We start from the raw sequence: 17,351 nt of genomic DNA, 5'->3' as shown, positions 1-17,351 counted from the left end.
AACACAAGCAAGAATTTAGACTTAAGGAAAAAACCCTTAGTAAGTGCAAAAAGTGCTTCAGGTATGATTGGTCACAGGTATTGCCGTCTAGTGGCAGAAGAAGTGCCGCTCTTCCTGAGGTTTCTACCATTTCTTTCCCCCGTTACAGGTGTTTTTTAGGGGAGGGGGGGTTCCTTAAACGATGTGAGGGTCTAAGGGCAGAGGGATGTCGTATGCTGTGAAACCCTCTGAGGCAAACTGTGTTTTGTGATAATGGGTTTTATAAATAAAATTGACTGACTGACCAACTGATCAATAAGAGTCTAAATAAAATTATCTACAATTCTACAATTTCATTTAGCAGACGCTTTTATCCAAAGCGACGTACAACACAAGCAAGAATTTAGACTTAAGGAAAAAAACCCTTAGTAAGTGCAAAAAGTGCTTCAGGTGTGATTGGTCACAGGTATTGTCGTCTAGTGGCAGAAGAAGTGCCGCATCCCCTTTTTTTTTTTTTTTTGAAACCAAAGTAATAACCAGTAGCGATCTCAGCATCTGAGATTCAGCAATCTCAGTATCACTACTTACGATGACAGTCAACATACAACATCACACAACTTTGTCAGTGCTAGATAATCATTAGGTGCTGGGTTTTGGACCTTCTGACTTAATCTACCCCAAAGGGCAAAGCGGAGAAGAGTCAGGTTAAGTGCCGAGGTGTTCTCGGAACAAATGAGTTTTCAATTGTCTCTTAAAAGTAGAAAGGGACTCAGCAGAATGCACAGAGTTTGGAAGTTTGTTCCACCATTTGGGAACAACAACCTGAAACCGTTAAAGTCAGCCGCTGAATCAATCTGCATTTCCTGATAATAATAATAATAATAATAGTAATAATAAACAGTGACAATAATGAATAATATAATATTAATAATACAATCGTAATAATAATAATAATAATAGTAATAATAAACAGTGACAATAATGAATAATATAATATTAATAATACAATCGTAATATTAATGAACAATACTACTACTAATAATAATAATTATTATTATCATAGTAATAATAATATCTTTCTGTCAGCACATTATCTTTTACCTTCAGTGAGGTCTGATACACACTGATCACTGTGTGTGTGTGTGTGTGTGTGTGTGTGTGTGTGTCGTCACAGGTGAACTTCCGCTGCGGAAGCTGCATGTAAACAAAGCGCAGTCAGCTGCAGTCGGTGTGTTAGCAGTTAGCAGTAGTTAGTAGCTAGCGGTGGTTCTGATGGACTCTGCGCGGAGCTGAATCCAGTGAAAAGTGATCGAGGTTCGGTTAGTTTGTGATGGAGCTCCGCGGGGACTGAACCGGAGGCATGTCCATGGAAGACCCGTTCTTCGTCGTCAAAGGGTCAGTTCACACCGAGCTAACACGGCTAATGCTAACACCGAGCTAACGGCTAGTCTTAGCCGCGGGGAGCTTATCGATAATCGATAATTGATAATTGGTACGAGCTCAAGGTAAATTGTCTGACCTGACGGGAAGACACCTGAGCCCACGTTTTACCTGTGCTAACTTCAGCTGTCGGCTAGCCTGTTAGCATGCTGCTCTGAGCTCAGATTAAGTGATCAATAAACGAATCAATCCATAGATGTGATGTAGACCGAAGCTGCAGAGGATTTATTTTAACTTTAGGGGAGATTCTCTGCCTCAGGACAAACAGACACAGAGCTGAACCTAACACAACTAAAGCTAACAATCAGAGATCAATAACTGATCAGAGATCAATAACAGAGCTAAAGCTAACCGTCAGAGATCAATAGTTGATCAGAGGTCAATGGCGATGCTAAAGCTAATCTTCAGAGATCAATAACTGATCAGAGGTCAATAACAGAGCTAAAGCTAACCCTCAGCAATCTATAACTGCTCAGAGATCAATAACAGAGCTAAAGCTAACCCTCAGATATCAATAACTGCTTAGGGATTAATAAAAGAGCTAAAGTTAACCGTCACAGATAAATAACTGCTCAGAAATCAATAACAGATCTAAAGCTAGACCTCAAAGATCAATAACTGCTCAAAGGTCAATAATAGAGCTAAAGCTAACCTTGAGAGATCAATAACTGATCAGACATCAATGACAGAGCGAAAGCTAACCCTCAGAGATCACTAACTGATTTGAGATCAACAACAGTGCCAAAGCTAACCCTCAGAGATCAGTAATTGATCAGAGGTCAATAGCGATGCTAAAGCTAACCTTCGGAGATCAATAATTGATCAGATATCAATGACAGAGCTAAAGCTAACCCTCAGAGATCAATAACTGACCAGAGATCAATGACAGAGCTAAAGCTAACCCTCAGAGATCAATAACTTATCAGAGATCAATGACAGAGCTAAAGCTAACCATCAGATATCAATAATTGCTTAGGGATTAATAAGGTAAACTGAGTGTTGAATGTTTAGTGTGTCTGAGTGTGGTTAAGTGCAACCGAGTGTATCCAAGTGTGTCCCATTGTGTTCAAGTATAACCGAGCATTCCCAAGTGTGTTGAGGCGTACCCAAGTGTACCCGAGCGTACCCGAGTCTGTTCAAGCATACCCAAGCGTACCCGAGTCTGTTCAAGCGTACCCGAGCGTACCCGAGTCTGCTCAAGCGTACTCGAGCGTACCTGAGTGTACCCGAGTCTGTTCAAGCATACCCAAGTGTATCCGAGTCTGTTCAAGCGTACCCGAGCGTACCTGAGCGTACCCGAGTCTGTTCAAGCGTACTCGAGCGTACCTGAGTGTACCCGAGTCTGTTCAAGCATACCCGAGCGTATCCGAGTCTGTTCAAGCGTGCCAGTACCCTGTACCAAGCTGTTCAAAGCGTACCTGAGTACCTGAGTGTACCCCTGTTCGTGTTATCTGAAGTCTGTTCAAGTGTACCCGAGTCTGTTCAAATGTACCCGAGTGTACCGAGTCTGATCTGAGTGTACCCGAGTCTGTTCTAGCATACCCAAGCGTACCCGAGTCTGTTCAAGCGTACCCGAGGGTACCTGAGCGTACCCGAGTGTTTTCAAGTGTACCCGAGTCTGTTCAAGCATACCCGAGCGTACCTGAGTGTACCCGAGTCTGTTCAAGCTTACCTGAGCGTACCCGAGGGTACCTGAGTGTTTTCAAGTGTACCCGAGTCTGTTCAAGCGTACCCGAGTCTGTTCAAGTGTACCCGAGGGTACCTGAGCGTATCCGAGTGTTTTCAAGTGTACCCGAGTCTGTTCAAGCGTACCCGAGTCTGTTCAAGTGTACCCGAGGGTACCTGAGCGTATCCGAGTGTTTTCAAGTGTACCCGAGTCTGTTCAAGCGTACCCGAGTCTGTTCAAGTGTACCCGAGTGTACCCGAGTCTGTTCAAGCGTAACTGAGTGTACCCGAGTCCGTTCAAGCATACCCGAATCTGTTCAGCGTACCCGAGTGTACCCAAGTCTGTTCAAGCATACCTGAGTGTACCCGAGTCTGTTCAAGCGTACCCGAGTGTACTCAAGTCTGTTCAAGCGTATCCAAGCATACCCGAGTCTGTTCTAGCATACCCAAGCGTACCCGAGTCTGTTCAAGCGTACCCGAGGGTACCTGAGCGTACCCGAGTGTTTTCAAGTGTACCCGAGTCCGTTCAAGCATACCCGAATCTGTTCAGCGTACCCGAGTGTACCCAAGTCTGTTCAAGCATGCCTGAGTGTACCCGAGTCTGTTCAAGCGTACCCGAGTGTACCCAAGTCTGTTCAAGCGTACCCAAGAGTACGCGAGTGTACCCGAATCTGTTCAAGCGTACCCGAGTGTACCCGAGTCTGTTCAAGCGTACCCGAGTGTACCCGAGTCTGTTCAAGTGTACCTGAGTGTACTCGAGTCTGTTCAAGCGTACCTGAGCGTACCGAGCGTACCCGAGTCTGTTCAAGCGTACCCAAGTGTACCCAAGTCTGTTCAAGTGTAGGGCTGAAACGATTCCTCGAATAATTCGAGTAACTCGATTACAAAAAATGATCGAGGAATTTTCTTTGCCTCGAGGAATCGTTTAATTTTTCCAGCTCAAAGCATGGTATTTCGCCCGGACTACTTTTCATGCGGCACAACGCGCGGACGTCATGCACTTAAAGGAATAAAAAAGAGGCGGTGGATATGTTTGGTTTTAACCATGGATGAAGACGTAACGACGAAGAAGGCGACGAAAGCAAAGAGAAAGGCAGAAAATGTCAAAAGTGTGGGAGCATTTCAAGCTGGACACCAAGGCGAACACTGCTGCGTATATTCACTGTAAGACAGCGCTTGCATACCACAACAGTACGTCTTCAATGCTGCAGCATCTCCACCGAGGCCACCCTGTTTACTCCGAGAGCGGAGGACCGTCACCCGAGACGAGGCAAAATGAAGTTAACATAGCGCTAATTAATGAGATTAACGTTACTGTACCTTGCTAACATAACGTTAGCCCTGCGGAGGGCTAGGTTTCTATTAATTATGACTACTGTCGATGCGTGGCTAACGTGCCTTTCATACAGGCTTTATTTAATCTGTACAAACACAGCGCTGTAGAGTGATGAGGGTGGAAAATAATAACATAATAAAGCTAACTGGGTAGTTAAAAAAGGAATCCAATGGTTCATTGTTAGGTGAAATGTCTTATTGTCTCATGTATATTTATAATTGCTCTTTAACTAAACAAAAATATGTTTTATCCGATTACTCGATTAATCGATGGAATTTTCAGTAGAATACTCGATTATTAAAATATTCGATAGCTGCAGCCCTATTCAAGTGTACCCGAGTCTGTTCAAGCGTACCCGAGCGTACCCGAGTCTGTTCAAGCGTACCCGAGCGTACCCGAGTCTGTTCAAGCATACCCGAGTGTACCCAAGTCTGTTCAAGCGTATCTGAGCGTACCCGAGTCTGTTCAAGCGTACCCGAGTGTACCCGAGTCTGTTCAAGCGTACCCGAGTGTACTTGAATCTGTTCAAGCGTACCTGAGCGTACCGAGCGTACCCGAGCGTACCCGAGAATGTTCATGCGTACCTGAGTGTACCCAAGTCTGTTCAAGCGTACCCGAGCGTACCCGAGCATACCCAAGTCTGTTCAAGCGTACCCGAGCGTACCCGGGTCTGTTCAAGCGTACCTGAGCATACCCGAGTCTGTTCTAGCGTACCCGAGCGTACCCGAGTCTGTTCAAGCGTACCTGAGTGTACCCAAGTCTGTACAAGCGTACCTGAGCATACCTGAGTCTGTTCAAGCGTACCTGAGCATACCCGAGTCTGTTCAAGCGTACCTGAGCATACCCGAGTCTGTTCAAGCGTACCTGAGCATACCCGAGTCTGTTCAAGCGTACCTGAGCGTACCCAAGTCTGTTCAAGCGTACCCGAGTGTACCCAAGTCTGTTCAAGCATACCTGAGTGTATCCGAGTGTACCTGAGTCTGTTCAAGCGTACCTGAGCGAACCTGAGTCTGTACAAGCATACCCGAGTCTGTTCAAGCGTACCCGAGTGTACCTGAGTCTGTTCAAGCGTACCCAAGTGTACCCAAGTCTGTTCAAGCGTACCCGAGAGTACGCGAGTGTATCCGAGTCTGTTCAAGCGTACTCAAGCGTACCCGAGTCTGTTCAAGCGTACCCGAGTCTGTTCAAGCGTACCCGAGTCTGTTCAAGCGTACCCGAGTGTACCCAATAGTGTCTGAGTGTGTTCAAGCGTACCTAAGCAGATAACTTCCACTGACGGAGCGCCTGACTTCTGAAAAGAGAAAAATTCCTGACTTTCTTTAAAAATAAACAATCCTAACCAGAAGACAGTGAACGCAGCACAGATGAGTTGTGTTTGTTACAGAGAGGTGCAAAAGGCAGTGAACGCTGCACAGAGTCTTTTTCGCCGATGGAGCGAGCTGCTGCAGGAGGGGGGCGGAGCCTCCAAGGAGGAAATGGACTGGACGACCAATGAGCTGCGGAACAGTCTGCGGTCCATCGAGTGGGACCTGGAGGACTTGGACGAGACCATCAATATCCTTCAATCAGTGACAAGTGATTTTAGTGACCTTTGACCCCTTAAATACAAAAGTGTTTCTTAACGGGCAGTGAACGCATCGTGGAGTCCAACCCCAAGAAGTTTAATCTGGACGCTGCCGAGCTGACGAAGAGGAAGGCCTTCATTACAGCCACCAGGCACGCCGTCAAGGTAACCACGGGTCAACACGCTGCAGTACACCAAACAACATACTGTAAAGAAACAATAAAACAAACAATAACAGTTTATGTGCACATATAATCATTCAAACATACATTAAACATGCAGTAAATATATATCAAAACATACATTAAGCATACATTAAATATACAGTAAACAAATATTAGGACATACATTAAACATATATTAAAGCATGCATTACGCAAATATTAAACGTATAGTAAACATATTAAAACATACATTAAACACAGTAAAACAAAGAGTAAACAGAATCAGTAACTGAACGGTTTATGCGTATGTAAATTCATTAAAACATACATTAAACATAGAGTAAACATATATTAAAAGATACAGTAAACATACAGTAAAACAAACAATAATCAGATATCAGTAACTGAGCGGTTTATCCATACGTATATATCAGCAGGGCCGAATATATTCCAGCAATGTCGCATTTATACATTCCAGCTTCAGAAACATGAAATCGGCGTTCGGCGTCATGAATAAACAAATGTGTGTGAAACCTGAAACACATCAAGAATAAAAAAACACTCTTAACATTTTAGGGAGGTTCTTAAAAAATGCTGAAATATCAGAAATCTGTACAACTGACTTCATAATGACAACATTCAAAAACCGGAGCCTCACAGCGCTCTGCAGTTCACTGCAGACGGCCGAGCTGCTATTGGCTGATTAGATTCGGAGTGCTCTGATAGGCTGAGGTGTCTCAGAAGAATTGATTGATTGGCTGCTGACTGACTTTGTTTCTCTTGAAGGAAATGAAAGACCAGATGTTGAGTACAACGGCTGCCTCAGTGGACAGAAAGAACAAACAGGTAACTCAAGTACACCACGCTGCACACAGGTTTAGGTGAGTCCCTAATCCAGGTGAGGCCTTGGTCCAGGTGAGTCCCTGATGACCTGCTGGACCACTGAACTGTTCTGCTGATGGGTTTTATAATCAATGCACAGCCGTGCTGAGAGAGTTCTCTGAAAAGACCCCCAGAGAGGATTTAACTCAGACCTTGTTCAGTGATCCTTAAACTCTCTGGTACCCACCAAGAATCCACCCCATTCCTGAAGTGGACTGGAAACCCTTCAAAATCCTAAAAAACACACTAAGATGACAGTGTGGGGGTATGGAGGAAACTTCACTGTTCCCAGAGGACACAGTAAAGGTAGGGCGGGTTCCTGGAGGACACAGTAAAGGTAGGGCAGGATCCTGGAGGACACAGTAAAGGTAGGGCAGGATCTTGGAGGACACAGTAAAGGTAGGACAGGATCCTGAGTGGACACAGTAAAGGTAGGGCAGAATCCCGGAGGACACAGTAAAGGTAGGGCAGGTTCCCGGAGGACACAGTAAAAGTAGGGCAGGTTCCCGGAGGACACAGTAAAGGTAGGGCAGGATCCCGGAGGACACAGTAAAGGTAGGGCAAGATCCCGGAGGACACAGTAAAGGTAGGACAGGATCCTGAGTGGACACGGTAAAGGTAGGGTAGGATCCTGGAGGACACAGTAAAGGTAGGACAGGTTCCCGGAGGACACAGTAAAGGTAGGGCAGGTTCCCGGAGGACACAGTAAAGGTAGGGCAGGATCCCGGAGGACACAGTAAAGGTAGGGCAGGATCCCGGAGGACACAGTAAAGGTAGGGCAGGATCCTGGAGGACACAGTAAAGGTAGGGCAGGATCCTGGAGGACGCAGTGAAGGTTCCTGAATGGACATAGAGTTGCTGCAGATGTAAAATGTCTTTCGTTGCATGTTGGTGTTGTTGTGATATGCAGGCTCTGCTCGGTGAACGTAGTGCTCAGGGTCCGATCTGGCAGCCTGGTCTTGATAAATACAGCCGACTGGACCGCCAGTTGCAGAACGCCAACTCGCAGTTTATCGAGGAGCAGCAGGCACAGCAGCAGGTACACGGAGCTGCGGGAATGATATTGGATACTGCAATTTAAAAATGCCTTTGTTGAATTCAAATGAAGCTCTTCATATTTTTGTGTGTTTGTATCAGCTGATAGCGGAGCAGCAGGATGAACAGCTGGAGCTCGTTTCGGGAACAATCGGAGTCCTGAAGAACATGTCGGAGAGGATCGGCATGGAGCTGGATGAACAGGCCGTGTAAGAACTTTTATGCCTAGTTCTCGAAATTTCAAATTTAATTCTAAAAAATGGGTTACATCTTGGACTTACCGGACAGCTTCCTTTAGTCAGTGTCTGTTAGCATTGTCAAGAAGGAGGGGGGACACAGAAGGTGAGGGACAACAACAGGAGGTGGATAGGGTTAAACCTGGATGTTGCTTCTGAGGGAGAGGCGCTCTCTGATTGGACTGTGGTTGGACTCTAGTTGGACTGTTTTTGACTCTGGTTGGACTGTTTTTGGACTGTGGTCAAATATTTCTTTATATAGACAAGGAGGGCCCTTGAGAGCAAGCTTTCAATTGCAAGGATGCCCTGTTAACAAGATAAAATCCTTACAAAATCATTACAAACTTAGTCATATATAAACATGCTTAGAAATTTACATACACACAAACATATTTATACACACACATGCATACAAACATATAAAATACTAACTAAAACAAAAACAATGTATGCAAAATGTCTCTTCTAGCAGAGCTCTGAATGTTTTTATACAGGGATGAGTTTGTGCAGCTTAAGTGAATCCTTGAGCATGTTCCATTTATTAGGGGCATAAAAACAGAAAGCAGTCTTTTCTAACTCTGAGTTCATGCGTGGAACAGAGTCTGATGTGAGTCTGTGAACTTGTTGTATAATTTATATTGCTAAAATTTAAAAGTGAGGAAAAATACAGCGGTTGCTTGCAGGGCAGTGCAGTTCCCTACAAGCTGAGAGAGAGGGCCAACCCACTTTTTCGTATAATGAGCAGTGATGAGTATGATACCCATCGCCAGTTATAAAACACAAAGCACTATGATACACAGCATCAAGCATGCATATATATAATATCACTACAGTCAAAGACAGACATTATCAGTGATTGAACTATGAACTTTCTGTTGGGGAGAGAAAAATGAGATCTGTTCCACATGGGTCTGAAAGGAACGTTTGGAGTCAAGCCATAAGCCAAGGGATTTATGTGAACTAACTAAATTTCAATGTCTTTGCCATGGAGAGAGTGAATATCTGGACAACTGTCAGACCCACAGGACCCAGAGAACAGAATCCGTTTTTGTGTTGTTATGATTTAAGACAAGTTTGTGACTGATAACATACAGCTGAAGAGCATCACAGCAGTCTGAAGGTTAGCGGAGGCCACTGCAGGAGTTGATCCAGAACTGTACAGTGTTGTGTCATCAGTGTAATAGTGGACATTACAGTGGAGATGGGAGAAAAATATTGTTAATATAGACTGTAAATAGAACTGGACCTAAGATGGACCCTTGATGAACCCCCCTACCAATTACAAGAAAGCTAGATCTTACACCATCAGCCACAGCGGCCTGCTTTCTCCCTGATAGATAATTGGAGAACCAGCTGATAGATAGGTCATCTAAACCAATAGATGCCAGTGCAATAAAATACAATGGTCCACAGTGTTGAATATTTAGCAAAGGTCGATAAAGAAAGCAGAACAATGCTGACAATTGTCCAGGCCTTTAAAGATGTAATTTATAACAAGAGATGTAGCTGTTTTTGTACTGTATCCTGGTCTGAATTCCGATTGATGAGGTTGAAGAATGTTATTAGATTCTTGGAAGACTTGTTACTGGTTATTCACCAGTGATTCAATAACCTTGGCTAAGCAGCTCAGCTTTGAAATCGGACAGTAGTTATTTGGGTCCTTTGGGTCACCTCCTTTCAGTAAAGGTGCTACATGTGTTCTCTTCCATACTGATGGTATTTCACCAGCAGTGAATGTTAGATTGAATATGTTGGTGAGCAGGGATGAAATTAAATAAGCACTAAGACGCATGAGAGATGGATCAAGGTCATCCTCAATTTTAGACTTCCTGGTGTTAAGCTGAAGAAGTACATTGAGGACTTCAATGTGACTTACGTGTGTGAATGAAAACTTATTAAGGAGACAGGGAGGTTCAAGGAGGTTGGACTCTGGTTGGACTGTAGTTGGACTCTGGTTGGACTGTTGTTAGACTCTGGTTGGACTCATGTTAGACTCTGGTTGGATTGCGGTTGGACTCTGGTTAGACTGTAGTTGGACTCTGGTTGGACTGTTATTGGACTCAGGTTGGATTGCGGTTGGACTGTAGTTGGACTCTGGTTGGATTGCAGTTGGACTCTTGTTAGACTCTGGTTGGACTGTTGTTAGACTCTGGTTGGACTCATGTTAGACACTGGTTGGACTCTGGTTGGACTGTTGTTAGACTCTGGTTGGACTCATGTTAGACACTGGTTGGACTCATGTTAGACTCTGGTTGGACTGTTGTTAGACTCTTGAAGGACTGTAGTTGGACTCTTGTTGGACTGTAGTTGGACTCTGGTTAGACTGTGCTTCGACTCTGCTTGGCATGTGGTCTCTGGTCGGTCCAGATTTGTTGAGTCTCTGTTTTTTTCCCTGCAGGATGTTGGATGACTTTACTCATGAGGTGGACAACACTCAGTCCAGACTGGACAATGTCATGAAAAAACTGGCCAAAGTGTCTCACATGACCAGCGGTAAACTACCCAGCAACACGCGATGTTATCCAGAACATTTCTGCTGCAGCAGTGCTTGTTAGAAATAAAAAGATAATAAACGGTCAGATTTGAGGTTTTTTTTTTTATAGCAACAGGTAGTTGATAGTTGTTATTGTTGTTTGTTTCTGAAGATCATCATCAATTCCTTAGAGTTAATTCAGTTAGTAAAGTTAGTTTGTATAGATCAATGGAAAGTTTGATTGACCGAATATTCATCCTGAAGGAAAATCGTGCAGTCATCTGCTCACATCCACTCAAACATTAACAACAAAAAAATGCAAAATACATATAACAAAAGTCAAGTCATGATGGACCAAAGTAATTCTTGAGTCCTCAACCTAGTCGATAGTTTTAGTTAGTTAGTTAGTTTTTCAGTCAGTTAGTCAGTCAGTCAGTGAGTTAGTTAGTCAGTCAGTCAGTGAGTTAGTTAGTCAGTCAGTGAGCTAGTTAGTCAGTCAGTGAGTTAGTTAGTCAGTCAGCAAGTTAGTTAGTTAGTCAGTCAGTGAGTTAGTTAGTGAGTCAGTCAGCAAGTTAGTCAGTGAGTTGGTTATTTAGTCAGTCAGTCAGTTAGTTAGTTAGTTAGTTCTTCAGTCAGTCGGTGAGTTAGTCAGTGAGTTAGTTATTTAGTTATTCAGTCAGTGAGTTAGTTATTTAGTCAGTCAGTGAGTTAGTTAGTCAGTCAGTCAGTTAGTGAGTCAGTCATACAGTCAGTTGGTCAGTTAGTTTAGTCAGTCAGTGAGTTAGCTAGTTAGTTAGTTTAGTCAGTCAGTCAGTCAGTGAGTTGGTTAGTTAGTCAGTCATTCAGTTATTCAGTCAGTTGGTATGTTAGTTACAGACCGTCATTAGGGTTGGTTTTATTAACAGTCTGTATTTCTGCAGATCGCCGTCAGTGGTGTGCTATCGGCGTGCTGCTCGCAATCCTGTTTGTCGTCATCCTGCTCTTCTTCATCCTCTGATTGATGCCTCCTCCCTTCGACACAGAACTCGTCCTAAATCTGTCTCTACGCAATTCTACTTTATTCTAATGGACCTCTGTACTCTTCTGGACCCTACTAGACTATACTGGACTCTTCTGGAACCTACTCGACTATACTGGACTCTTCTTGACCCTGATAGACTATACTGGACTTAGATATTACAGACTAAACTGGGTCACACTGTTTGTCTAAGACTTTGCAGGATTGTAATGGACTCTATTGGACTGTACTGGACTGGACGGGACTGGACTGTACCCCTGCGGAGGCGGACTGAAAAGGCACTTTGGTTCTTTGAGTGTTTGACTGTTAAAATCATTGTAGAGGTCAAAGGTCAAACCAGGTGGAAACATGATTGATGTGTTTTAATGTTTCATGTTTGTGTTTGTTTTATTTAAAGGGCTGAAAACAACATTTCCACTCCAGTTTAAGTCCAGTTGAACTCTTGTTTAACTCCAGTTTAACTCTTGTTTAACTCCAGTTTAACTCTTGTTTAACAATGGTTTAACTCCAGTTTAATTTGTTTAACTCCAGTTTAACTCTTGTTTAACTCCAGTTTAACTTCTATAATTCCAACTGAACTCCAGTTTCACTCTAACTAAGTTTAGTTTCTGTGGTTGTGTAGAAATTATTTGGAGCTGGCAGGTTACAATGACAACAGTACTTGTTTCTTAATTATTAACTTCATATGAATTGCAGCTTTATTTAAGTTAAACTCTACTTAAAACCAGTTTGACTCCAGTTTAAAACCAGTTTACCTCTAGTATATTTCCATTTTAAGATTCATCAGTGTACCTATTTTAAACCAACATCTGGCTAATAAAGTCCCAGGTTTGTTTTTCTGAGCGCATTAAAAATACTTAAAAAAACCTGAACTGAGGAGTTCGGCCCTTATACGTTTTTATTTTATTTTTTTACCAGTTCTGTTTTAGGATTTTCGGGGGTTTGGAAATCAACTCAATGACCCACTCAAGCCTTATTTATCATAAGCACACCCCCACGCAATAAAAACACTACTCCACTTATAAAACTTACCATTAATTTACCGGGTTTTAGTACTTCAGTGACCTCCGGCGATGGACCAACTGTTCCGCTGAATGCTGATCTGCCGCCAGAACAGAGACTGAAAAACGCTTCGAACCAGCAGCGACACAAAGCTTGTTGGAAATCTGTAAATCTTCTTTTAACAACTCGGTTGAATTGCTGTTTTGTCACTTTGTCACAGTGGATCGGTGGCTTTGTATTGTTGCTGCTGGCGTCACCGCCATATTGCGTTTCAGAGTAGAAAATATTACTCATTTTTCATGATGCTCAAATTTTATAAACGTTTCAGATTTTAATAATCGAATTTGACTCTCTCGGCAGTTCATAACATTTTTCTGTTGTGGAAAATTTAGAAAACATAATTATTTTTGCTTTACCTGGACTTAAAGTCTCTTTAATGCTTTATTCATATTTCCATTTATTCCTGGTTTAACTCCATCTTAACTGTGGTTTAATCCTGGTTTAACTCCAGTTTGACTCGGGTTTAATCCTGGTTTAACTCTGGTTTGACTCAGGCCTGAACCTTAATTTAACTCTAGTTTAATCCTGGTTTAACTCAGGTTTGACTCAGGCTTAAATCTGGCTGGAGTGTGTCGATGGTTTCTGTAAAATGATGTAATAACACTAAAACTTTCTATGTTTGTTAGCAGTTTGTTTTTGTTTTCTGACTGTTTTTTTTTTTTTGGTTTCCCTGAATGGGTATTTCACCACTTTATTTTATTTTGAAGTCTGAAATGTATTGATCAGCGCATTCTACAGTTTATAGATCAGTGGACTTCCTGCTGCTGCTGCTTCTTAATGAAAGCTTTTCCCTTTGGAGGCTTTTAATGTGAAACAGCTGCAGGAAGTGAAGTTCTGAAGATTGGCAAATGATGTAACTTCCTGTTTGAGATCCATGAAGCAGCCAATCACATCGTCCTACACTATCAGATTTATGTACATGTGGCGGCGAAACCTATTTTCTGTCACTCTTTTAACAAAATAAAACCACAGTGTTCAGAACTCAATGAAAACAAATCATTGTCATTTATTGTTGATGTTGTTGTTGTTGGTGGTGGTTTGTTGTTGTTGTTGTTGTGTGTTGGTGTTGGTGTGTTGTGTTGTTGTTGGTGTGGTGTGTTGTGTTGTTTGTGGTGGTGGTGTGTTGTGTTGTTGTGTGTTGTTGTTGGTGGTGGTGGTGTGTTGTTGTTGTTGGTGGTGTTGTGTTGTGTGTTGTTGGTGTGTTGTGTTGTTGATGGTGGTGTGTTGTGTTGTTGGTGGTGGTGGTGTGTTGTGTTGTTGGTGTGATGTGTTGTGTTGGTGGTGGTGGTGGTGTGTTGGTGGTGGTGGTGTGTTGTGTTGTTGGTGGTGTGTTGTGTGTTGTTGGTGGTGTGTTGTTGTTATGTGTCGGTGGTGGTGGTGTGTTGTGTTGTGTGTTTTTGTTGGTGTGTTGTGTTATTGTTATTGTTGGTGGTGGTGGTGTGTTGTTGTGTGTTGTTGGTGGTGTGTTGTGTTGTTATTGTTGGTGTTGGTGGTGTGTTGTTGTTATTGTTGTTGTTGGTGGTGTGTTGTGTTGTGTGTTTTTGTTGGTGTGTTGTGTTGTTATTGTTGGTGGTGTGTTGTTGTTGGTGGTGTGTTGTTGGTGGTGGTGTGTTGTGTTGTGTTGTGTGTTTTTGTTGGTGTGTTGTGTGTTATTGGTGTTGGCGGTGTGGTGTGTTGTGTTGTTGGGTGTTGGTGTTGTTGTTGGTGGTGTGTTGTGTTGTGTTGTGTGTTGTTATTGTTGGTGGTGGTGTGTTGTGTTGTTGTGTGTTGTTGTTGTTGGTGTGTTGTGTTGTTGTTGGTGGTGTGTTGTTGTTATTGTTATTGTTGTTGTTCTTGGTGGTGGTGTGTTGTGTTGTCTGTTTTTGTTGGTGTGTTGTGTTATTGTTATTGTTGGTGGTGGTGGTGTGTTGTGTTGTTGTTATTGTTGTTGTTGGTGGTGGTGTGTTGTTGTTGTGTGTTGGTGGTGTTGTGTTGTGTGTTTTTGTTGGTGTGTTGTGTTGTGTGTTGTTGTGTTGTTGTTATTGTTATTGTTGTTGTTCTTGGTGGTGGTGTGTTGTGTTGTCTGTTTTTGTTGGTGTGTTGTGTTATTGTTATTGTTGGTGGTGGTGGTGTGTTGTGTTGTTGTTATTGTTGTTGGTGGTGGTGTGTTGTTGTTGTGTGTTGGTGGTGTTGTGTTGTGTTGTGTGTTTTTGTTGGTGTGTTGTGTTGTTGTGTGTTGTTGTTTTTGGTGGTGGTGGTGGTGGTGTGTTGTGTGTTGGTGGTGTGTTGTGTTGTGTGTTTTTGTTGGTGTGTTGTGTTATTGTTATTGTTGGTGGTGGTGGTGTGTTGTGTTGTTGTGTGTTGTTGTTGGTGGTGTGTTGTTGGTGGTGGTGTGTTGTGTTGTGTGTTTTTGTTGGTGTGTTGTGTTGTTGTGTGTTGTTGTTATTGTTGTTGGTGTTGGTGGTGTGGTGTGGTGTGTTGTGTTGTGTGTTGTTATTGTTGGTGGTGGTGGTGGTGTGTTGTGTTGTTATTGTTGGTGGTGGTGTGTTGTGTTATTGTTGTTGGTGGTGGTGGTGTGTTGTGTTGTGTGTTTTTGTTGGTGTGTTGTGTTGTTGTGTGTTGTTGTTATTGTTGTTGGTGTGGTGTGGTGTGTTGTGTTGTGTGTTGTTATTGTTGGTGGTGGTGGTGGTGTGTTGTGTTGTTATTGTTGGTGGTGGTGTGTTGTGTTATTGTTGTTGGTGGTGGTGGTGTGTTGTGTTGTGTGTTTTTGTTGGTGTGTTGTGTTGTTGTGTGTTGTTGTTATTGTTGTTGGTGTTGTTGGTGTGGTGTGGTGTGTTGTGTTGTGTGTTGTTGTCATTGTTGGTGGTGGTGGTGGTGTGTTGTGTTGTTATTGTTGGTGGTGGTGTGTTGTGTTGTTGTTGTTGTTGGTGGTGTGTTGTGTTGTGTGTTTTTGTTGGTGTGTTGTGTTGTTGTTATTGTTGGTGGTGTGTTGTGTTGTTGTGTGTTGTTCTTGTTGGTGGTGGTGGTGTGTTGTGTTGTTGTGTGTTGTTGTTATTGTTGGTGTTGTTGGTGGTGGTGTGTTGTGTTGTTGTGTGTTGTTGGTGGTGGTGTGTTGTTGTTGTGTGTTGTTGTTGGTTGTGGTGTGTTGTGTTGTGTGTTTTTGTTGGTGTGTTGTGTTGTTATTGATGTTGTTGGTGGTGTGTTGTTGTTATTGTTGGTGTTGTTATTGTTGTTGTTGGTGGTGGTGTGTTGTGTTGTGTGTTGTGTGTTGTTGTGTGTTGTTGTTATTGTTGTTGTTGGTGTGTTGTGTTGTTGTTGTGTGTTGTTGTTGTTGTTGGTGGTGGTGTGTTGTGTTGTTGTGTGTTGTTGTTATTGTTGGTGTTGGTGGTGTGTTGTGTTGTTGTGTGTTGTTGTTGTTATTGTTGTTGGTGGTGGTGTGTTGTGTTGTTGTGTGTTGTTATAGTTGTTGGTGGTGGTGTGTTGTGTTGTTGTTATTGTTGTTGTTGGTGGTGTTGTGTTGTGTTGTTGTGTGTTGTTGTTATTGTTGGTGTTGGTGGTGTGTTGTGTTGTTGTTGTTGTTGTTATTGTTGTTGTTGTTGGTGGTGTGTTGTTGTGTGTTGTTGTTGGTGGTGGTGTGTTGTGTTGTGTGTTTTTGTTGGTGTGTTGTGTTGTGTGTTGTTGGTGTTGGTGGTGTGGTGTGGTGTGTTGTGTTGTGTGTTGTTGTTATTGTTGGTGGTGGTGGTGGTGTGTTGTGTTGTTGTTATTGTTGTTGGTGGTGTGTTGTTGTTGGTGGTGGTGGTGTGTTGTGTTGTGTGTTTTTGTTGGTGGTGTTGTGTTGTTATTGTTGGTGGTGTGTTGTGTTGTTGTGTGTTGTTGTTCTTGTTGGTGGTGGTGGTGGTGTGTTGTGTTGTTGTGTGTTGTTGTTATTGTTGGTGTTGTTGGTGGTGGTGTGTTGTGTTGTGTGTTGTTGGTGGTGGTGTGTTGTTGTTGTGTGTTGTTGGTGGTGGTGGTGGTGTGTTGTGTTGTGTGTTTTTGTTGGTGTGTTGTGTTGTTATTGTTGGTGTTGGTGGTGTGTTGTGTTGTGTGTTGTGTTGTGTGTTGTTGTTATTGTTGGTGGTGGTGGTGGTGTGTTGTGTTGTTATTGTTGGTGGTGGTGTGTTGTGTTGTTGTTATTGTTGTTGGTGGTGTGTTGTTGTTGGTGGTGGTGTGTTGTGTTGTGTGTTTTTGTTGGTGTGTTGTGTTGTTGTGTGTTGTTGTTATTGTTGTTGGTGTTGTTGGTGTGGTGTGGTGTGTTGTGTTGTGTGTTGTTGTTGTTATTGTTGGTGGTGGTGGTGGTGTGTTGTGTTGTTATTGTTGGTGGTGGTGTGTTGTGTTGTTGTTATTGTTGTTGTTGGTGGTGTGTTGTTGGTGGTGTGTTGTGTTGTGTGTTTTTGTTGGTGTGTTGTGTTGTTGTTATTGTTGGTGGTGTGTTGTGTTGTTGTGTGTTGTTCTTGTTGGTGGTGGTGGTGTGTTGTGTTG

At 43.0% G+C, this 17,351-nt stretch overlaps 1 protein-coding gene across 1 annotated transcript; it reads left to right on the top strand.

The window, feature by feature from the left end:
- The first annotated feature begins 1,160 nt into the window (after nucleotides 1–1,160).
- On the top strand, nucleotides 1,161–13,850 carry stx6 (syntaxin 6). Its single transcript, XM_088078249.1, has 8 exons — nucleotides 1,161–1,374; nucleotides 5,805–5,974; nucleotides 6,055–6,149; nucleotides 6,935–6,994; nucleotides 7,941–8,069; nucleotides 8,168–8,274; nucleotides 10,700–10,794; nucleotides 11,695–13,850. The coding sequence occupies exons 1-8, from the start codon at nucleotides 1,340–1,342 to the stop codon at nucleotides 11,769–11,771; spliced, it is 768 nt and encodes a 255-aa protein (XP_087934375.1). The 5' UTR covers nucleotides 1,161–1,339; the 3' UTR covers nucleotides 11,772–13,850.
- Nucleotides 13,851–17,351: the final 3,501 nt, after the last annotated feature.

The sequence above is a fragment of the Plectropomus leopardus genome, chromosome 5 (genome assembly GCF_026936395.1).
Source record: "Plectropomus leopardus strain MGB_pleo_1.0 chromosome 5, ASM2693639v1, whole genome shotgun sequence".
Taxonomy (NCBI): Eukaryota; Metazoa; Chordata; class Actinopteri; order Perciformes; family Serranidae; genus Plectropomus; species Plectropomus leopardus.
Note: the sequence above shows the minus strand (reverse complement) of the source record. Positions and strands in the feature narration are given on the sequence as shown.

Bases quoted from the DNA above. Each gene is read 5' to 3' on its own strand.
- stx6 (XM_088078249.1), top strand. From the start codon at position 1,340: ATGTCCATGGAAGACCCGTTCTTCGTCGTCAAAGG. The intron at 1,375-5,804 runs GTCAGTTCACAC...TGTTTGTTACAG, and splicing joins CCGTTCTTCGTCGTCAAAGG to AGAGGTGCAAAAGGCAGTGA. The intron at 10,795-11,694 runs GTAAACTACCCA...GTATTTCTGCAG, and splicing joins AGTGTCTCACATGACCAGCG to ATCGCCGTCAGTGGTGTGCT.